At 40.2% G+C, this 24,189-nt stretch overlaps 1 protein-coding gene across 1 annotated transcript in view; it reads right to left on the reverse strand.

Annotated features, from left to right (window-relative positions):
- The window catches only part of DIAPH2 (diaphanous related formin 2), a gene marked incomplete in the record, with an annotated part of 1,463,478 nt that overhangs the window by 262,215 nt on the left and 1,177,074 nt on the right, over positions 1-24,189 (reverse strand). The window contains 1 exon segment of the mRNA XM_056540556.1: positions 9,335-9,470. Within this exon segment, the coding sequence (XP_056396531.1) occupies positions 9,335-9,470 (136 nt within the window).

The raw sequence follows: 24,189 nt of genomic DNA on the forward strand, positions 1-24,189 counted from the left end.
TCTAAAACCCCAACTGTACAAAATGTAACAGTATAGCAAAAGGATCAGTCACAATGTATCCATAGAGAAAAAGATACAAGAGGAAGGCACATTGGGTTGTACCAAAGGATTCATTGATTGGGGCCAATAAAAAACAAAAAAATACATATAAAAGTATCATGAACAAAAAGGAAACTTTGTTACCAGATAAATTGGGAGAATTATTATAGTAGTTAAATTCTTGTATATAGGAGCAGTATTATAGTAGGTATATTCTTGTATATAGGAGCAGTATTATAGTGGATATATTCTTGTATATAGGACCAGTATTATAGTAGTTATATTTTTGTATATAGGGGCAGTATTATAGTAGTTATATTCTTGTATATAGGAGCAGTATTATAGTGGATATATTCTTGTATATAGGAGCAGTATTATTGTAGTTATATTCTTGTATATAGGAGCAGTATTATAGTAATTATATTCTTGTATATAGGAGCAGTATTATAGTAGTTATATTCTTGTATATAGGAGCAGTATTATAGTAGTTATATTCTTGTATATAGGAGCAGTAGTATAGTAGTTATATTCTTGTATATAGGACCAGTATTATAGTAGTTATATTTTTGTATATAGGGGCAGTATTATAGTAGTTATATTGTTGTATATAGGAGCAGTATTATAGTAGTTATATTCTTGTATATAGGAGCAGTATTATAGTGGATATATTCTTGTATATAGGACCAGTATTATAGTAGTTATATTTTTGTATATAGGGGCAGTATTATAGTAGTTATATTCTTGTATATAGGAGCAGTATTATAGTAGTTATATTCTTGTATATAGGAGCAGTATTATAGTAGTTAAATTGTTGTATATAGGAGCAGTATTATAGTAGTTATATTGTTGTATATAGGAGCAGTATTATAGTAGTTATATTATTGTATATAGGAGCAGTATTATAGTAGTTATATTCTTGTATATAGGAGCAGTATTATAGTAGTTATATTATTGTATATAGGAGCAGTATTATAGTAGTTATATTCTTGTATATAGGAGCAGTATTATAGTAGTTATATTCTTGTATATAGGAGCAGTATTATAGTGGATATATTCTTGTATATAGGAGCAGTATTATAGTAGTTATATTTTTGTATATAGGGGCAGTATTATAGTAGTTATATTCTTGTATATAGGAGCAGTATTATAGTAGTTATATTCTTGTATATAGGAGCAGTATTATAGTAGTTATATTGTTGTATATAGGAGCAGTATTATAGTAGTTATATTCTTGAATATAGGAGCAGTATTATAGTAGTTATATTCTTGTATATAGGAGCAGTATTATAGTAGATATATTATTGTATATAGGGTGCATTATTATAGTAGTTAAATTCTTGTATATAGGAGCAGTATTATAGTAGTTATATTCTTGTATATAGAAGCAGTATTATAGTAGTTATATTCTTGTATATAGGAGCAGTATTATAGTAGATATATTATTGTATATAGGGTGCATTATTATAGTAGTTAAATTCTTGTATATAGGAGCAGTATTATAGTAGTTATATTCTTGTATATAGGATCAGTAGTATAGTAGATATATTCTTGTATATAGCAATAGTATTATAGTAGATATATTATTGTATATAGGAGCAGTATTATAGTAGATATATTCTTGTATATAGGAGCAGTATTATAGTAGTTATATTCTTGTATATAGGAGCAGTATTATAGTACTTATATTCTTGAATATAGGAGCAGTAATATAGTAGTTATATTCTTGTATATAGAAGCAGTATTATAGTAGTTATATTCTTGTATATAGGAGCAGTATTATAGTAGTTATATTCTTGAATATAGGAGCAGTATTATAGTAGTTATATTCTTGAATATAGGAGCAGTATTATAGTAGATACATTATTGTATATAGGAGCAGTATTATACTAGTTATATTCTTGTATATAGGAGCAGTATTATAGTAGTTATATTCTTGTATATAGGAGCAGTATTATAGTAGTTATATTCTTGAATATAGGAGCAGTATTATAGTAGTAATATTCTTGTGTATAGGGGCAGTATTATAGTAGTTATATTCTTGTATATAGTAGCAGTATTATAGTAGATATATTATTGTATATAGGAGCAGTATTATAGTAGTTATATTTTTGTATATAGGAGCAGTATTATAGTAGTAATATTCTTGTATATAGGAGCAGTATTATAGTAGTTATATTCTTGTATATAGGAGCAGTATTATAATAGTTATATTCTTGTATATAGGAGCAGCATTATAGTAGTTATATTTTTGTATATACGAGCAGTATTAAAGTAGATATATTCTTGTATATAGGAGCACTATTATAGTAGATATATTCTTGTACATAGGAGGTAGTATTATAGTAGTTATATTCTTGTATATAGGAGCAGTATTATAGTAGTTATAATCTTGTACATAGGAGCAGTATTATAGTAGTTATATTCTTGTATATAGGAGCAGTATTATAGTAATTATATTCTTGTATATAGGAGCAGTATTATAGTAGTTATATTCTTGTATATAGGAGCAGTATTATAGTAGTTATATTCTTGTATATAGGAGCAGTATTATAGTAGTTATATTCTTGTATATAGGAGCAGTATTATAGTAGATATATTCTTGTATATAGGAGCAGTATTATAGTAGTTATATTCTTGTATATCGGAGCAGTATTATAGTAGTTATATTCTTGTATATAGGAGCAGTATTATAGTAGTTATATTCTTGTATATCGGAGCAGTATTATAGTAGATATATTCTTGTATATAGGAGACAGTATTATAGTAGCTATATTCTTGTATATAGGAGCAGTATTATAGTAGTTATATTCTTGTATATAGAAGCAGTGTTATAGTAGTTACATTCTTGTATATAGGAGCAGTATTATAGTAGTTATATTCTTGTATATAGGAGCAGTATTATAGTAGTAATATTCTTGTATATAGGAGCAGTATTATAGTAGTTATATTCTTGTATATCGGAGCAGTATTATAGTAGTTATATTCTTGTATATAGGAGCAGTATTATAGTAGTTATATTCTTGTATATCGGAGCAGTATTATAGTAGATATATTCTTGTATATAGGAGACAGTATTATAGTAGCTATATTCTTGTATATGGTGGCATTATTATAGTAGTTATATCTTTTGTACTTAGAGGGCAGTATTATAAAGATACATTATTTTCTATTAGTTTATTAGTATTTACTTTTAATTCAGGATTTGTATATGAGTCTCTCTAGGCCGTATGATTTCAGTTTTCTTGATATCTTACTTTAGAAAACATTATAAACATCTATTCCGGACTCTTTTACCACAATGAGGTTTTATAAGAAACATCTTGGCAAAATTGCAACAAGATACACAATATAAAATACAAGGTATCAAGAACAAGAAGTGTAATTTCATAAGCAAAAGTCACCGGCGACAGCTCGGAGGAGCAGAGAAAATGCAGAACGCAGCTTATTTCTGGCCAAACTAAGTAAATATGACACAGGCCACAGAAGAAAAGCGCACATATATTCTCGAGCTGTCATTTTGACAAAGTGACTTCTCACCACTGGGATATGGAAACCTAATAACATTGTTTCGTTCATTGTGTTAACCACATCCGTAAAGGGAAAAAAATGCAAGTCTAATGCAGTCTGGAGTACGGCGCAGGCCAGCCGGCAGATTGTGAATGTGCGGCCGAAAGTGAACATGACTCAACGATGAGACGCTGTATAACTAGAAGATTACACACACGTCAATGGCACCAACGCATCATATTTATTACGACTGTTAGAGAGTTACCGTGGGAATTTCAATTAAGTAATAGAAAATTACCACAGGCAAATATAGAAACAGAGATAAATAGATAGATATGAGATAAATAGATATGAGATAGATATGAGATAGATAGATAGATATGAGATAGATAGATAGATATGAGATAAATAGATATGAGATAGATATGAGATAGATAGATAGATATGAGATAAATAGATATGAGATAGATATGAGATAAATAGATATGAGATAGATAGATATGAGATAGATAGATAGATAGATATGAGATAAATAGATAGATAGATAGATATGAGATAGATAGATATGAGATAAATAGATGGATAGATAGATAGATAGATAGATAGATAGATAGATAGATATGAGATAGATAGATATGAGATAGATAGATAGATAGATATCAATGTAGAGGGTAGGCAGCACAACCACGTATTCTACAAGTCTTGGGGTGCAGGCAAGGATAGCAGTCCCAATCGCAGACGGCTCAGATAATCCAAGATGCAGAAAATATAGCAGCACACCCAGTAGTAAAGTGCAAAAATTGGGATTTATTGACCCATATCAGATGCAACGTTTCGACGGCATGCTTGAAAAAGATGGCGGGATGCCGTCGAAACGTCGCATCTGATATGGGTCAATAAATCCCAATTTTTGCACTTTACTACTGGGTGTGCTGCTATATTTTCTGCATCTTAGATAGATAGATAGATATGAGATAGATAGATATGAGATAGATATGAGATAGATAGATATGAGATAAATAGATAGATAGATATGAGATAGATAGATAGATAGATAGATAGATAGATAGATATGAGATAAATAGATATGAGATAGATATGAGATAGATAGATAAATAGATAGATATGTGATAGATAGATATGAGATAAATAGATATGAGATAGATAGATATGAGATAGATAGATAGATATGAGATAGATATTAGTTATGAGATAGATAAATATATAGATAGATATGAGATAAATAGATATGAGATAGATAGATGGATAGATAGATATGAGATAGATATTAGTTATGAGATAGATAAATATATAGATAGATAGATATGAGATAGATAGATATTAGATAGCTAGATAGATAGATATGAGATAGATATGAAATAGATAGATAGATGATAGATAGATAGATAGATATGAGATAGATAGATAGACAGATAGATATGAGATAGATAGATAAATAGATATGAGATAGATAGATTTGAGATAGATAGATATGAGATAGATAGATAGATAGATAGATATGAGATAGATATGAGATAGATAAATTGATATGAGATATATAGATCAATAGATAGATATAAGATAGATAGATATGAGATAGATAGATAGATAATAGATATGAGATAGACAGATAAATATGAGATAGATAGATATGAAATAGATATGAGATAGATAGATATGAGATAGATATGAGATAGATATGAGATAGATATGAGATAGATAGACAGATAGATATGAGATAGATAGATAGATAGACAGATAGATATGAGATAGATAGATATGATATATAGATAGATAGATAGATAGATATGAGATAGATATGAGATAGATAAATAGATATGAGATATATAGATCAATAGATAGAAATAAGATAGATAGATATGAGATAGATATGAGATAGACAGATAAATATGAAATAGATAGATATGAGATAGATAGATAGATAGATATGAGAAAGATAGATAGATGAAAGATAGATAAATAGATAGATAGATAGAAATTAGATAGATAGATATGAGATAGATAGATATGAGATAGATAAATAGATATGAGATAGATAGATATGAGATAGATAGATTTGAGATAGATAGTTAGATAGAAAAATAGATAGATAGATAGATAGATAGATATGAGATAGATATGAGATAGATAGATATGAGATAGATAGATAGATAGATAGATAGATATGAGATCAGGGGTGGACAGTCAGGGGATGTTTGCTGTAGAGCACTTGGATGATCTAGAAGAGGATTGGGAGAAGTATAACTTTTTGGTAAAAGCACAACTTGTCGTGTTTGGAGGAGAAAGAATGCTGAGTTGCATCCAAAGAACACCATACCTACTGTGAAGCATGGGGGGCGGAGACATCACGCTTTGGGGCTGTTTTTCAGCAATGGGACCAGGACGACTGATCCGTGTAAAGGAAAGAATGAATGGGGCCATGTATCGTGAGATTTTGAGTGAAAACCTCCTTACATCAGCAAGGGCATTGAAGATGAAATGTGGCTGGGTCTTTCAGCATGACAATGATCCCAAACACACTGCCCGGGCAATGAAGGAGTGGCTTCATAAGAAGCATTTCAAGGTCCTAGAGTGGCCTAGCCAGTCTCTAGATCTCAACCCCATAGAAAACTTTTGGAGGGAGTTGAAAGTCCGTGTTGCCCATCAACAGCTCCAAAACATCACTGCTCTAGAGGAGATCTGCATGGAGGAATGGGCCAAAATACCAGCAACAGTGTGTGAGAACCTTGTGAAGACAGAAAACATGTGACCTCTGTCATTACCAACAAAGGGATATAACAAAGTATTGAGATGAACTTTTCTTATTGACCAAATACTTATTTTCCACCATAATTTGCAAATCAATTCATTAATAATCAGACAATGTGATTTTATGGATTTTTTCTCATTCTGTCTCATAGTTGAGGTTATAACCTATGATGATAATTACAGCCTCATCTTTATAAGGGGGAGAACTTGTACAATTGGGGGCGACTAAATACTTTTTTGCCCCACTGTGTGTGTATATATATATATATATATTCCTGATGCCACAGACAGAACTTTCAGGATCTCAGCAGAAGATGACTTAATTTTAGGTCATGTGACAGGTCATGTGATTGTCATAAATCTAATGATCGACCATTAACCCCTTGTGCTGGGTAAAGTCCTTGTCACCTTCCCACCGTTTTACCTTTAACCCCAGAGATTGTCGCCTGTTTCTTGCAGATCCCCAGTTAATGTGCCGGCACGTGCCGAGGTTATAAAGAAGCGACAGCCGCCTGACGCCGCCATTGTTATATATTTTATGATTTCGGAGGATTAGCGGAGGGATTCTGCAGAATGGCGATGCTCACAGAAGGGGAACGGTAAACTGCAGCCGCGCTAATCTCTCCTTCCATCTTATTCCTCCTTGTGCCATTTCCGGCTTCTGCTGACATAAATGAGCGCAGTCTGACCGCCGGCCCGCGGGGGGGAGGCTGAGTCTATTAATCCTGAATTCTATAGAAATACATTGGATCAGGAGATGTGAGATGGAATTAGAATTACACGTAGGCCGAGGTGATTTGCTTACGTATGCGAAATGTACGGTAATGGCTGAAATAGGAAGCGAGGTCCTGAGCGGCGCAAATCACAGACTCGATTCATGAGTAGGAGAACGGCGAAGAATAGAGAAAGAAAAAGGAAGAAACGCACATAGTGAGCTGAACCCGGAGGATTATTACTGGGCCCACATGGGATTCATATGTTGTAGGCAAAACTATGGATTATATCTGGGTTTTATTTATTTATTGTTTTCTTTTATGAGGCTGAAAACAGACAAAGCAAATTTATCAATAGAAATTGCACCAAAAACATTGCACATGCTTTTTTTTTTTTGGGGGGGGGGGCAAATCTTAGCTGGGAGTCAATAGGTAAATAAATAACTACAGAGCCACGTTGTGTTTCTGTTTATTGTACTTATTGATTTATTTTTTGCAGTTTTTTCACCCTTTAAAGGGGTACTCCGCCCCGAAACATCTTATCATTATTAGGGGATAAGATGTCTGATCGTGAGGGTCTCGGCGCTGGGGACCCTCGCAATCTCCCTGCTGCACCCGGCGTTCGTTTAGAGCGTCGGGTGCAGCGCCGGAGGCTGGTAATGTCACTGCCACGCCGCGCTCGTGACATCACAGCCACGCCCTGCTCGTGACATCACGGCCACGCCTCCACAATGCAAGTCTATGGGAAGTGGCATGATGGCCATCACGCCACCTCCCATAGAATTCCATTGAGGAGGCGTGGCCATGACGTCACAAGCCTTTGTCCCGCTTTGCCTGTCATCTGACATGGATCGAAGTTTGCTCCGTGCACCGAATGTCTGGGGTGCTGCAGCTGAGATCGCGGGGGTACCCAGCGGCGGGACCCCCGAGATAGGGGATAAGATGTCTAGGGGCAGAGTACCCCTTTAATGGCATTTTTAGGCTCAGTGGCAGTTTTTCGGCTTAAAATGGCAGCATGCTATGGAAATTTTATTTTTTTTATTTACTTTTAAGAAATCAAAGTCATTCTAAAATTTTACTGATGGAATGGCAGTCAAGCACGCCCACGAGGAGCTGCAGTCAAGCACACCCACGAGGAGCTGCAGTCAAATGAGCCTACTAGAAGCTGCCTTCAAGCACGCCCACAAGAGCTGCAGTCAAGCACGCCCACGAGGAGCTACAGTCAAGCACACCCACGAGGAGCTGCAGTCAAGCACACCCACGAGGAGCTGCAGTCAAGCACACCCACGAGGAGCTGCAGTCAAATGAGCCTACTAGAAGCTGCCTTCAAGCACACCCACTTGGAGCAGCAGCTAAGCATGCCCACTAAAATTTCCTGTCAAGCATGCCCACTAGGAGCAGCAGTCAAGCACACTCACTACAAGTGATAATCAAGTAAGCCCACTAGTAGCTGTAGCTGTTTCTGAACCCCCATGGATCAGTTTGGCAGTGCAATCTATACAGCTCCTCCTTATTGTGCTTGTGTAGGACAATGGAGAACCAGGGTTTTCAATCATAGTGACTATGAATAAGTGACATACGTTGTTATCCATAGGAATACCCCTTTAAAGGGGTACTCCACTGCCCCAGCATTCAGAACATTTTGTTCCGAACACTGGGTGCGGGGGTCATGATGTTATGCCACGCCCCCTCAATGCTAGCCTATGGGAGGGGGCGTGGCGGCTGCGTGGTGTGATGTCACATGGGGCTAGGCCATGATATCACGACCCCTGCAGACTGCAGACAATGTTCCGAACACGGGGGGCAGTGGAGTACCCCTTAAAGTAATCTTCTTTCTTTGTGGTCCAGGGAACAGTTCTATATCAGTGACAGACGGTACCGCACATGCGTGATGAAGTTCTCTGTGTACACACAATGTATTACACGCCGCTTCATTAGCATAGTAATGAAAATCACCTTTTCCTGTCGTACGACGGCAAAAGCGACAAGTAATTAAGAGAACACAAATCAGCGACACCAACCGTCATGAAAGGTGTAAATAAGCCAAGCGCGCAAATGATAAAAGGGGGTGGAGTCTTGGCGGGTAACCCTTCATACGACCTGACGCGCTCAGGGCCAGGTGTAACATATACGATAGACGGAACGGTATAGATCAGTGAGCGATGACTAATGTGTGAATCAGATCTAACGTGGAGTGCGCCAAAGGTTTGGCGTAGGGAAGAATCTACATAAGTTAATTAAATCTGAGCCGCGTCTTTGAAGATGTTGGGAAATGCAGAGAAGATGGCGGCCGCCTCTGCTCTTACCTTTATTCATATCAATCAGCAGCTTCTTCTTTTGCATTCGCTCCATCTTTTCGCGCTCGGCTTTTTCCTTCGCTATCTTCGCCCGTTTCATCTTTTCCTCCATTTCTCGCCTCTTGTTGTTCTCTTTGACCGCTTCCTGGAAAAAGAAAGAAAAAAAATTGAAAAAAAAACCCACATTAATTATGGCCGTAATTAAGGAGAAATGAAGATTTATTTTACATTTCTTTCCACTACAGTAACTGCAAACACTCAGTATTAACGTCTTCCATGTTACTTTGTATCTAAACGTTTATTTCTTTTCCTATCTGAGTGACTACCGTTCCGTTACATGGAGCATCATCCACTGAAGTCGTCACATACACAGTTTTTTCTCCTGTTACTGCACATTCTTGCATTAGATCCTACACAGAAGAGACAAGGAGGATAGACGGAACTTGAAGATCTTTAGGGCCAACCCAAATTGCCCTGGGCCCTCCACATATCCTACAAAGTGTATAGTACTTGTGTCTTCATATAGAGTAAAAAAAAACTCTTCAGACTTCGGGGCCCAGGAAAGAGCGCACTCCCTACACCCCCTATAGTTACAGTCTTATGTCCCCTGATGAACCCTGCCATTCTCAGAGGTGAAACACGCCGGGACAAAGTGTTGATTGGAATTTTTCTTCGAACAACAATTAGGGGTAATGTTTTATATATCACTGTACAATATCTCAGCTTTTAAATAAATTATTGCAATTCATACTAAATTATTTAGGCTCTATCTATGTCGGCAGCATTGTGTTATTTTAAGGATATTTTGGTTTATCTATTTTAAACATGTAAATTACATTTTATACAAAGTTTTATTTTCCTTCCCCACAAACTGTGTATGTGACGACTTCAGTGGATGATTTTTAAGAGACCATATTGCAGTGTCTCCCAAGCAGTGTGCCTCCAGCTGTTGCAAAACTACATCTCCCAGCATGCCTGGACAGGCAAAGGCTGTTCAGGCATGCTGGGAGTTGTAGTTTTGCAACAGCTGGAGGTGCACTGGTTGAGAAATACTGTTAAAGACAAATAGAGTGTTCAATTGCGTACACAGAGTAAACATCCTGCACCAAGACAAGGAGGCAAAGGCAGAACTTGAAGATCTTTAGCGCCAATGCAAATGTTGTCTCTGGGTCCTCCACATATCCTACAAAATGTATAACACTTGTGTCTTCATATGGGGAAAACACTTCAGACTTTAGGACCCAGGAGACAGAGCAGTCCCTACACTCTCTATAGTTACAGTCTCATGTCCCCTGATGAACCCTGACATTCTCAGAGGAGAAACACGCCGGGACAAGGTGTCAATTGGAATGTTTCCCCCCCCCGTTACATTTCACATCTCATTGTACGATACCCCAGCATTTAAATGAACGCTCTAGGCTCTATCTATATTCAACAGCATTGAGTTGCGCTTATTCCTTCTTTAGTCAAACACATGGATCTGCATCACGCATAGACCTCCTTCTCTGTGATAAGTTTGTATTCAGATATGGGGTAAGAACAATTTCTGACCATGCTCCTCTATGGGCAGAATGGGAGTCTGAGGGACAGGGACGACACCCAACCCCCCCCCCCCCCCCCCCCCCGCCTCCCTTTAGGCTTAATCCCTACTTAATCCCTAAATGTTCTTAATAGTAATGAGAACATGATAATGGAATTAGAATTATTTTGGGAAATAAATCTGGGATCATCGAATGGGTTATTGAGTTGGAATACCATGAGAGAGATTTATATTAAACAGAACCTGTCATGATCTTGTTAAATGTTATCCCCGGTCACTGCCCCCATCATGATAAACCACCCCCGGCCTTTATTTTTATTATTTTTTAGTTTTCTACCTTGATATTGTTCTGTATTTTCTGCTCAGTCAAGGGGCGTTCCCCAGCAGGCGTGACATCATCTGAAGCCAAACAGGGGAGAACTTCTTCCCACTCTCTGCTACACACAGCCCAGAGCAGTTCAGTTTGAGATGAGCTATGATTGGCTGAGGCTGCACACACACCCTCAGCACTCCAGACTGCATTTCCTGATCAGAGGACTGGCAGAGGACTGGCATGTAATAAAGCTGGGTCTCCAGCGAAACGTCAGGACTTAGGCTAATGTGCTATTTTAATTCAGCAGCTTTTTTGGTCAGCCTTAGCTCAATCATTTGTCAGCCATCTGAGTTGCCCATGAGATATAGCGGCACACCATGTTGGTGACCATGAATTACTAATTACACATGAGTGCATGGCTAGCTGTGTTTTTAAACTCACTTTTGGGTTATACTGACACCTAATGGTGGTATAGGTGAATTACCATAATAGTTTTTCACATTTTTATTTTCTGATATACAATAAAGGTTATATTTTAATACATTTTTGTGGGGGGGGGGGGGTCTAGTTTAGGGTACCCCTTGGGGTTAACCCCATTTGTTGTAACTGGTATTACCCTGTGCCTCCTACAGGTTTGTTGTTGTTCTGTCATTTAGTTTACATTGAAAGCTGCAGCAGAAAATCCTTTGCATCAAATCTGCGCACGTGTGAACGTACCCTTAAAATTAGACGCCAGACTCTTATAAAGACTTGATTAAAGCAAAAGCACAACACAAACTATATAAGAAATTCATCCAGGGTGGTAAACCGAAAAAGTTATCTAATGTATTAAAGGGGTACTCCGCCCCTGGACATCTTATCCTCTATCCATCGTCACGCCCCCTCCCATAGACTTGAATTGAGGGGGTGGGGCATGATGTCATGATGGGGCGTGGCTTTGACGTCACAAGCTCCCAGCCTCAGCTTCAGTGTTCAGAACAGCAGCAGAGTACCCCTTTAAGATGGGAATTCCTCTATGTGAAAATTTATTTTTTGTAATTTATGTGTTTATGAACATTTTTTTCTGTGTAATTTTGTGAAACTTCTAATAAATAAATAAATATATATGTAAAAAATCATAGATGAGAATGTTGACAATCTTTGTACAGTGTTGTGGAATATGTCAGCGCTATATGTGTTATTTCTATCGTCCTCCTGTTGATTCGCTGTGATTCCACTTTATTGAATCTTTTTCGCTCTTATTGTGATTTTCTGTCTTGTTAATGGCGGCCGCGCGGCTCATCACTAATCCTACATGAAGGAGAATGTTGTGACATTTATAAATATACATGAATAAGTACACGACTCTGCACTCCTTTACAAGCTCCCGGATGCGGAGTTCAGGCGTCTTATCTGCTATTTCTGGATCCCTGGTACTTGGCGCGTGTTCCGGGACGTCTGGGACGTCTGACCTGTCATCTTTATTCCTAATGAGATTTAATAACATATATTATGATTGAGGCTCTGAGCGTCCAGGTGACATATTCTCCATAATACCAGGAAACTGCCGTCCGAAATATAAAATTACCAGAGGCCCTGTCCAAATATAGCTGTGGCTCTACAGCTGCTGGGGAACTACAACTCCCAGCAAGTCCTGAGAAACATAGTCAGAAAAGAAGGAAGGGCCTTGTTAGCCAATCAGACTCCAGTGTTCATCATTTCCTGAGGGTTTGTTACAATATACAGTGATCCCTCAACTTACAATGGCCTCAACATACAATAGTTTCAACATACAATGGTCTTTTCTGGACCATTGTAACTTGAAACCAGACTCAACATACAATGCTACAGACAGTCCAGATCTGCAAAATGTGTCAATGGCCGGAAGAATTGACTAATCAGAATGGATATTTGACTGGTAAAACCCGTGTATTCCTAAAGTGTATGCACTGACTGGTGTCTGGTAGCGCCCCCTACAGTACAGGGAGGTATTACATGTTCTGTACTCTTTACCTGTATTACTGAAGTTTATACAATGACTGGTGTCTGGTAGCGCCCCCTACAGTACAGGGAGGTATTACATGTTCTGTACTCTTACCTGTATTACTGAAGTGTATGCACTGACTGGTGTCTGGTAGCGCCCCCTACAGTACAGGGAGGTATTACATGTTCTGTACTCTTTACTTGTATTACTGAAGTGTATGCACTGACTGGTGTCTGGTAGCGCCCCCTACAGTACAGGGAGGTATTACATGTTCTGTACTCTTTACCTGTATTACTGAAGTGTATGCACTGACTGGTGTCTGGTAGCGCGCCCTACAGTACAGGGAGGTATCACATGTTCTGTACTCTTTACCTGTATAACTGAAGTGTATGCACTGACTGGTGTCTGGTAGAGCCCCCTACAGTACAGGGAGGTATTACATGTTCTGTACTCTTTACCAGTGTCAGGGTTAGCTGATCCTTTGGGCATCAGGTGAGGGCAGCTCCATTTCCCTTTTTTTTAGGACATTGTGTGTTCTGTACAGGACCCTGAAGAAGCTCCTGTCCTCTACATAGACCAGTGTTTCCCAAAGAGGTTGCCTCCAGCTGTTGCAAAACTACAACTCCCAGCATGCCCGGACAGCCGAAGGCTGTCCGGGCATGCTGAGAGTTGTAGTTTTGCAACAGCTGGAGGCACCCTGGTTGTGAAACACTGACATAGACAGTGATAACAGTTCCCAGCAGATCTTTCTTACTTTTATATGTAATGATTTGCTTTATCTGTATTAATTATCTACTTATTTTTCTTTAATCCTCACTTTTTACTATTTTTGGATGACACTTTGGTGGCTTCAGAACCAATTACCAGGTTTCCATAGAGTTCTGGTCTCAACATACAATGGTTTCAACATACAATGGTCATCCTGGAACCAATTAATATTGTAACTTGAGGGACCACTGTATCAGTTTGCTGAGCACAGCTGTAACCTAGGTAGGTTTATGTCCGTTATCTTATATCTACACTGACACATTGTAACAAACTTCACCTGTGTAAACAGCACACGAGCAGGAAAAGGTCCAACATTTCTGTTAAAATGCTCAAATCTTTCCATCAACATCTTTACACAGCATCACATGCTGGGGGGGGGGGGGGTGATGGAAATACGAGAAAAAAAAATATATATATATTATTATTATTATTATTATACATATCTTTTTTCTATCATTAAATATATATATATATATATATATATATATATATATATATATATATTATTATTATTATTATTATTATACATATCTTTTTTCTATCATTAAATATATATATATATATATATATATTATTATTATTATTATTATTATACATATCTTTTTTCTATCATTAAATATATATATTATTATTATTATTATTATTATTATACATATCTTTTTTCTATCATTAAATATATATATTATTATTATTATTATTATTATTATTATTATTATTATACATATCTTTTTTCTATTATTAAATATATATTATTATTATTATTATTATTATTATACATATCTTTTTTCTATCATTAAATATATATATTATTATTATTATTATTATTATTATTATTATACATATCTTTTTTCTATCATTAAATATATATATATTATTATTATTATTATTATTATACATATCTTTTTTCTATATATATATATATATATATATATATATATATATATATATATATATATATATATATATTATTATTATTATTATTATTATTATTATTATACATATCTTTTTTCTATTATTAAATATATGTCATGGAATCTGAGGTAGAAATCTGAATCATAGTTTGGATTTTCTGTATTTCTGTAACATTTGCAGTTTGCACGTTGCGGATTCGGATTTGAGTTAGACTCGTGCAATGGGGTTAAAAAATGTTTTCAAATCAACTGGTACCAGAAAGTTCTACAGATTAGTAAATTACTTCCATTAAAAAATCTTAATCCTTCCAGTACTTATCAGCTGCTGTATGCTTCACAGGAAGTTGTGTAGTTCTTTCCAGTCTGACCACAGTGCTCTCTGCTGACACCTCTGTCCATTTCAGGAACTGTCCAGAGCAGGAGAAAATTCCCAAAGCAATTCTCTCCTGCTCTGGACAGTTCCTGACATGGACTGAGATGTCAGCAGAGAGCACTGTGGTCAGACTGGAAAGAACTACACAACAAAGATTTTTTAATAGAAGTAATTTACAAATGATTAAAGGTCACTATTCCTGAAATATGTCGGCAATATGAAGAATGTCTCCATGTCATAATACTGGACTTTATTTTTTCCATGTTCTCTCCTTCACTGCCTTCCATATGGACTTTAAAAGAACTTAAATAAGTATTAAAGGGGTATTCCGGGTAATTGTTTTATTTGACTATGCTACAGGAACTGTAAATCTAGTGTAGTTCCTAATATAGTGTCTGTACCTGTGTGTGACGGTTTTCTCACAATTCTTATGTGATTTTCACCCCAATATTTATTTTTATCATCATACAAAATGACTGTTGTCTCAGATTTTTCCCAGGTTGCAATGCGTCGGAGACCTGACTCACTAGTCAGCTGATGACAGGGAGCCTGTCTGCTTCAGTGGGTGGAGCGATCGCTTGGTGGAAGAGAGATCAATCTGCAACTAATGCAACAGCTGGAGGCACCCTGATTGAAAACCACAGGTCTTTTGAATGGATACAGCTCATTTATCATTCAATGGGTGGGGTGGCTGATTTGTGGGAGGGAGGAAAATGGAATTATGGGATTTGTAGTCAAAAAAGAAAAGTCAAACAGGAAATACCAGTTCACAAAAAAGCTAGCCACAGTGTTCTGGTAATCTCACAACATAGCCATTTATCCCCAAGACAAGCGCAGATCCTTCCTAAGCATGTCCATTACTGTCTGCCAGGTACCTACTAAAATCACCTTATGGTGGAGAACCCCTTTAAGCCCGATTAGGGCTGTATTTGTGCGAGGGGCAAAACTTTCCACGTCCCCCCCCCCCCAGCACCTCTAGGTGGGGCTTATAGGGATTAGGTAAGGGGCGTGGGTATATGACTCCCCCTTCTCCATTCAGGCGGGGCGTTTGTGACATTTGTGGAAGGAGCAGGGCGGACTGGCGTTGGAATATCCCGCCAGATTTTCAGTCTCCGGCAGCCGCTCACTAACTTGGAGCCATGCTGTCCGGGGCATGCTGCAGGTGGTACAGAATGATGCCTCGTGCGGACCCGCTGGCTGCCCGGCACACTACCTGCGGAGGATTAGGTTTCCAGCATGTCTTAAGGTACAGGGGGGAAGCAAGAGCGAGGCAAGTTTACCCGCCCAAAGGTCCGGTAGCTGCAAACGGCAGCATCTCCCGCAGCCCCACGACTGCCTCGGGTGGGATTCTAGCCGCCCGCCACCCGCAGAGCTACGGCCGTCCCTGCCTCTAAGTGCAGAGGGTCCGGCCAGTGCGCAAGTCTAGACAGGTATGTGTGAGGGTCAGTGGGATGGCACCTACGCGCTTCCTGCGTGGAGGTGCTACGGCAGGGACGTTACTGCACTGATGTTTAGGGAATGTCAAGGTGCCGGCAGACTGTGCATCGCAGTGGACTGCTTCCAATCAGCTATGCCACAATGGGCGCAATTTGAGCGCCAGATGACTGCTGGGAGAATGTCTCAAGTGATGCACTTGGCGCAGCTCTATCCTGCGCACGTGCAGCACACTTCTGGCACTCCTGTCACACTGTAACGAGCTCCCCAGCTTTGGTCAGGGCATTTTTCCATAAGGATTGGTGCTCTGGCTACAGCTGTGTTAACACAATTGTTTTTATTTCATTATGTTACACTTTGTCAGTATTGCTGATATTTCATGAATAGCATTGAGTTTATACCTAGAGTTACAAGGCAGCAACCTCTTGAGCACCAAGAATATGGTTACTGAAAACCCTGGGAAATGGCAGTGCTTGTAGGAGGAAATAGGGAGAGGTTCCTGTGTGGGGCCACCCTTTTTAGGGCGAGTAACACTTGCAAAGAAGGGAATTAATAATAGGAGAGTCGGCCTTACAGGGGAAGTTTTTACCCCCACCGGTTACAATGCACCATACGTTGTTCCCTTACACCTTTTAGAGGTCTTTTCATCACATCAATACTTGTTTGATTTAAAAAAAAAAATTGGGTCCATATATTTTATTCTAAGAAAAATTGAGTTTTACGTAATGTATATCCTCAATACTTACTTGTGGTCTGATGCGGAGGAATGTTTGTAACTGTGGAGCAACACCTTGTCTGTTTGGCACTATCCATATTTGTGAAGTGTTGGTGTAGCAGCATGGTCAATCTACTCTGATGCACCAGGCAATGGTGGCTGGAAATCCTGGCTGATCCATCCCTGATTCATCTTCACAAACGTCAGTCTCTCCACATTTTTCATGGACAAACGAGTTCGCCTTGGGGTGACTTTGGCCCCGGCCGCACTAAACACCCGCTCTGATGGCACAGTACTGGCCGGGCAGGACAGCTTTTCCAGGGCAAACTCTGCTAGTTGTGGCCATAAATCAAGTTTGGCTGCCCAGAAGTCCAGCGGATCTTCAAGGTGTGTTGGCAGGGTCATGTTGAGGTATGCCACCACCTGCTGATTCAGGTCCTGCTCCATGTCTACCTGCTGCTGATGAGTTGCTTCACTATGCGGGTGAAGAAAGCTACTCATCAGCGACTGTAGACTCAGTCTGCTACTGATTGAGCTGGTACAGTTCCTCCCACCCCTCCCCTCCCCAGCAGCCATGGCGGTGAAAGGTGAGCGCAGAGGGCCCCCCGAGTCAGACCTGCAAGAGGATGGACGATGGCGCCGATAGGCATCCACTAACTTACTACATAGTATCTCTCTGTAGTAGGTCCCTTTGTCCTCCCTCTCAGTGGGTGTAAAAAAAGCCCCCATTTTGTGGCAGTAGTGAGGGTCCAATAAGGTGGAGCTCAAATAGTCATCCCGCTGCCGAATGGTGACAGTTCAGCTGTCACTACACAAGCAACTGAGCTTGTATCGTGCCATTTGTGCAAGTGACTTGGAGGGACTCCCTGCCTCCATCTCCACTGCATACTGCCACGGCGTGTCTGGGTCCTCTGTCTCGCCTTCCTCATAACACTCCAGCTCCTTTAGTTGATCATGCTCCTCCTCTCCTGTCCGATAACTCGAAAAACCGCTCATCTCGCGAAACCTAAACTGTGCTCCATTGTGTCCCTCCTCCAGTTCAGCCCCCACGGGGCTCATGTGGCCATGAGATGTAGGCGCCACGTCTCCATTGCCCTGACCAGCCATCATTTACAACACTTGTTGTGGGAAATGAAGCAGTGGAATGATGTTGTTCATCCCATAATCCTGGCGACTTACGTATAATGTGGCTTCCTCAAAGGGCCCGAGCAAACGGCAGGTGTAACGTATGAGCTGCCCCTATTTCATATTAAAGTTACACAGGGGAGTTCCCCTATCTGCTTGAATCATAAAGAAATCGGTGATGGCTTTTCTCTGTTCGTACAGTCGGTCCAACATATGGAGGGTGGAATTCCAATGTGTGGAAACGTCGCAAATCAGACTATGTTGGGGGATACCGTTCTGACACTGCAGCTCAAGGAGGGTGTGTTTTGCGGTGTACGAGTGGCTGAAGTGCATGCACAGTTTCCTTCCCATTGTTAGGATGTCTTGAAGATGGGGGGAACAGTTCAGGAACCGCTTGACAACCAGATTGAACATGTGTGCCATGCAGGGCGCATGGCTCAGCCTTCCTTGTCGCATAGCAGACAAGATTTTCTTCCCGTTGTCTGTCACCATGGTTCCCAATTCCAGTTTTCGTGGAGTAAGCCATGATTCGATTTCTTTATAAATAACTTTTAGCAGTTCCTCCCCTGTGTGACTCCGTTCGCCAAGGCAAACCATGGGAAGAACAGCGTGACACCGCCGTGCCCTACACACAGGGTATGCTGGAGGGCCACTGAGACTTGTCCGTGCAGTGGAAGCTGAGGACACGGTGGATAATGAGGAGAATGACAGAGTCACACGCTGTCACAGGACCAAAGGCCTGAGAGCATGGATGCAGAAGCGGCATGGCGTGGTGTTGTGGCTGTGCAGGAACCACATTCACCCAGTGGGCAGTAAAGGACATGTATTGTCCCTGACCGTAGTTACAGCTTCACACGTCGGCGCTGCCGTGCACTTTGGTTCACACCGACAGGCTCAAGGACTGTACCACCTTCTGTTCGACAAAATTGTGAAAGGTTGGTACAGCCTTTTTTACAGAAATGATGGCTTGGGACTCTCCACCTCGGCTCGGCACAAGCCATCAATTCTCTGAAAGGTGCAGAGTCCACCACTTGAAAAGGGAGGGACTGCAGCACCAGCAACTTGGACAGGAGCACATTCAACTTCTGTGCTGTTGGATGAGTGGGCACATACTGTTGTCTCTTGGACATGGCTTCCCCGATGGATTGTTGGCAGAATGACTGACTCGAAGTAGGAGGAGCAGGAGCATCTGGAGCCACAGAAGGAGGGTTTGATACACAGCTCCCTTTGGCTGAGGTGGTGGAGCCTTGGCTGGCTGAAACAGGGAGCGGCGTGACACTGGGTGATGCAGCAGGCTGGACCACTACATCGGAGCCACAGTTCTCCCAGGCCACTGGTGCCGACATTGGGAACCTGGCCACGCTTCACCTTCTGCCGACATATCTTACATGTGGCTATGTGACCCTCCTCCGGATGCTTGATCAAAAACTGCCACAACGCCGAGTAGCTGATTTTCCCACCAACAGTCCGCACTAATTGACTGCTACTGCCGCCGTCTCCAGGAACCCCTATTCCACTACCTCCCGGGAAGGTAGGCTGCTGAGAAGCAGGTGGTATCCCCCGGGCACGTTTGAGACTTTCCACTTCTGCCACCACGCTGACTGCCAACCATGCTACCGCCTTTCTGGCTCAGCTGCTGCCTCCCGGGCAACCTGCAACTCTCTTCTCCTGATGATGATGAAGCCCCTTCTGCACCCAGCTCCCAATTGTGATCGGCTTCATCATCATCATCATCATCATCATAATCATCGAGTTGTGTCTGCATGTAACTGATGTCCTCCTCAGGTTCCTCAACAGTGTCTGCTTCAGGACCCTAAACCCTGGCAACACCGCCTCCCACGTCACTCTCCGCATAACTACTTGCCTGCATTTTACAGTAACTAGGCCCTTAAGACTTTATCAGGAACAAAATAGTACACCACTTAGATGTATGTACGTATGTGGTATGCACTTATGAGGGGAGGACAATGCACTTCACTACGCTTAAAACAGTATTTATCTACAACACCAGCAGGTGAGTACTTTTGGCTGTCCTTTCACAGTATCTAGGCCCTTAAGACTTTAACAGGAACAAATTGATACACCACTTAGATGTACGCACAGGTTACACTTATTAGAGGACAATATGCTTTCAGTGCTCTGCTCACCCTAACTGACTGGCTACTATTAGCTTTTCAGTTGCTGTGTACTACACCCAAAATTGCACTTTCTTTCTCAATTTCTCTCCCTTCCCTATCAGTGTTTCTAGGTTAAATCGCCGCTGTAAAAATGCTTTTCTGTGCAACACACACTGCTGTCTGTCCCTCTCTCTCTGTAATAGACGCTGATGTGACTGGCCACTAGATGTTTTATTCAGTGCTATGTAAGCATGTTTATTCTGTGCATATGGATAGAATGTTTTATTCTATACATACGGTTTGGCATGTTTTATTCTGTGTGTATGGTTAGCAGATTGGGAGTGCATTGCTTATGTCTATTCAGTGCGTTTGGTTGTGTAACTGGTTTCAGATGCTTGTTGCATCTCTTGCTGTACACACATTTCTAAGACACAATTACAGCATTCATAATTTGCGTACGTTCATGGCAGCTATACCGTGCTTATATTTTTAATGTCTTCCATGTCTGCAGGGGGATGCACCACATAGGTTATTGTTACTGACACGTCTTCAGAGCAATAACATCTCGATTAGTGTATGCGGTGCATACAGTCGACTTTTATCCTGTGCGTACGGTTAATATGTTTCATTCTGTGCATACGGTTAGCTTTTTATTGCGGTGCAAACGATTGTGGTGTTTTACACTCTGCTTACAGGTAGCATGTTTATTTGGTGTATACAGTTAGCAGGTTTTATGCGGCGCATACGATTACCATTAGCATGTTGTATTTTGTACTTTCCATTAACAGTTTCTAGTACATATTTTTAACATGTTTTATTCGGTTAGCGTGTTTTATTCTGTGCATATGGTTAGGGTGTTAATCCTGTGCTTACCAATAGTGTGTTTCATTATGTGCATAAGGTTAGCGAGTGGTATTCTGTGCATATGGTGAGCATGTTTTATTCTGCATATATGGTTAGCGTGTTTAATTCTGTGTATTTGGTTAGCATGTTTTATTCGGCACATGCGGTTAGCGTGTTTTATTCCATACATACGACTAGCGCGTTTTTTATTCTGTGCATACGGTTTACATGTTTTAATCTGGGCATATGGTTAGCATATTTTATCCTGTGTTACAGTTAATATGTTTTATTCGGTGCATACAGTTAGCACAATGGTTTCGCAAAGACCTGTCATGTCAACAGGCACAATGGTTTCACAAAGACCTGTCACATCTACAGGCACAATGGTTTCACAAAGACCTGTCATGTCTACAGGCACAATGGTTTCACAAAGACCTGTCACGTCTACAGGCACAATGGTTTCACAAAGACCTGTCACGTCTACAGGCACAATGGTTTCACAAAGACCTGACACGTCTACAGGCACAATGGTTTCACAAAGACCTGACACGTCTACAGGCACAATGGTTTCACAAAGACCTTTCAAGTCTACAGGCATGATGGTTTCACAAAGACCTGTCACGTCTACAGGCACAATGGTTTCACAAAGACCTGTCATGTGTACATCCATGATGGTTTCACAAAGACCTTTCACATCTACAGCTACAATGGTTTCACAAAGACCCGTCACATCTACAGGCACGATGGTTTCACAAAGACTTTTCACATCTACTGGCATAATAGTTTCCTAGTTTTGCAAAGACAAGTCACGGCTACAGGTACAATAGTTTTGCAAACCTGTCATGTCTACAGTCACGATGGTTACGCAGGGACTTGTTATCCGCAGCAGGTCATCACTTCTGAGACCAGTTGGGTCTGAATGTTGGCAGTTCAGGTTTGACTGACAATACAGTCTAAGTCTTCAGGTAAGGTACTTACGTGAGCCTTGTTTGATCGACTGGTAACATGGCCCCACAAGATTGTCATCACCTAAGGCCTGTCATGTAGTTAGGTTCTTGCGTGTCATTTCTTTTTGCCAGTTTGTTTTGCCTCTAAATAGCAGGGACTTGGGGATAGCAGATGTCATGCCTGATGAGCATCTGTCAGTGTCCTTAAGTAGAGATGTCACAAGTATGATAATAGGCATTGATCAGTTAGTATTGCCGCTTGTTTCTGTTTTCAGTGGTAGGTCGTTCTTTCACTATGGTCATTTCTGCCACAGCTTCTCGGGTACAGGTACCGCCTCAAGTACTCACTAGTTGGCAGATGCTACTCTTTCAGGCAAGCAAGGTAGAATCTATTATAGGGTACGTGATGTTGATGCTTGGTGTGTGGTTTGTTCGTTATTTGTTATGAGTATTGTTATTCATCCTATCATGATTGATTTTGCCCTCTATAGGCGTGCCCTCGGACGCGGTTCTTGGCACACTGCAACGTTCCAGTCATGTATGCAATGTTTCCAGTCACAAGCATGTGTGTGGAGCCTGAGCACAAAAGCAAGTTTTAACAGGTGCTGGCTATTGTTTCACTTATAGTTCACTGGTATAATTTACAAATCTGTTTAACTTTCTGGCAACAGTTGATTAAAAAAAATAAATGTTTCCACTGGAGTACCCCTTTAAATTGAAAAAAAATATTGGGATCCAGAATGCTCCTTTAATCCTCATGTATTCTACCCAATGTCACCAAATCATCCAAAGTTAATCGCAAAAAGTTCATGTTTTACAAATTAAAATTTTTGTAAAATTCACACCAATTCTAAATCATACCAAATTGATTTCATCATCTTTATCTGTGAACTTGGTCTAATATTTTCTACTCTCCATCGCCCCCTGTAGTCCTTGTCATGTTTTCTATGTATTCTCCAGTCGCTCTCATGAACCATCAGATGTAAAGTCCGAGTTTATTCCCAGGACGCACATCAATCAGCCGCGGCTTCTACAGACAAAGCGCGTCTCTCCCACAATTCTTTATGTGTTCTATGTAAATGTTAGGACAGGATAATCTGCGGACAATCTGCGACTTATTGTTGTGAAGGTTAAATCAACCAAACTGATAAAGGCTGCAAGATAAACATACGGTGACCGTAACGCTTCATAGCTGGTGCAGATTACTGACTGTGCTGCTGCATGGAAAAAAGTATGTGCACCTTTAGGGTCTGATCATGTTAATCTGTCATTTACAAAACATTGACATAAGTTTTGGTCAGTCAGGGTCTCACAGCTGAGGCCCACCACTAATCAAGAGAGTGAGTGGGAGAAACGCGTAGTAGGGCTCACATTAATCTCCCCCCTGCTCCTGTCTGTGGCCCCAACCAACATGTTCCTCATCAGCCTCCGGTGAACATTTAGTGATCCATAGAGTGCCGCAGAGTTTTCTTCTCAGGGAGAGGGACACCGCTCATTTTGACAGAAATCCCCTACAGTAAGCAGCTTTACCATTTGAGTGTTGATGTTGACATTTAGCCCCTTATACTCATTGGACCAGCTGCATATCCAGAAATAATTGGGAAGGTGAGATACCGCATATGCTTTCTGCTCAGTACTGATGGTTTCCATGGTACCCTAGTGTACAACAGGGACCCCTGTTCATTTAACAAGAGTCCCTGCTCCTATCCAGTAAACAGCAAAGAACTATGCATCACCAGTTAACTTCTTATACGCCATGGAGGGGGCACTCAGCACAAGGCCTAGTGAGTGTAGGGCCAAATCTGAATTGTAGCA

The sequence above is a fragment of the Hyla sarda genome, chromosome 9 (assembly GCF_029499605.1).
Source record: "Hyla sarda isolate aHylSar1 chromosome 9, aHylSar1.hap1, whole genome shotgun sequence".
Lineage (NCBI taxonomy): Eukaryota > Metazoa > Chordata > Amphibia > Anura > Hylidae > Hyla > Hyla sarda.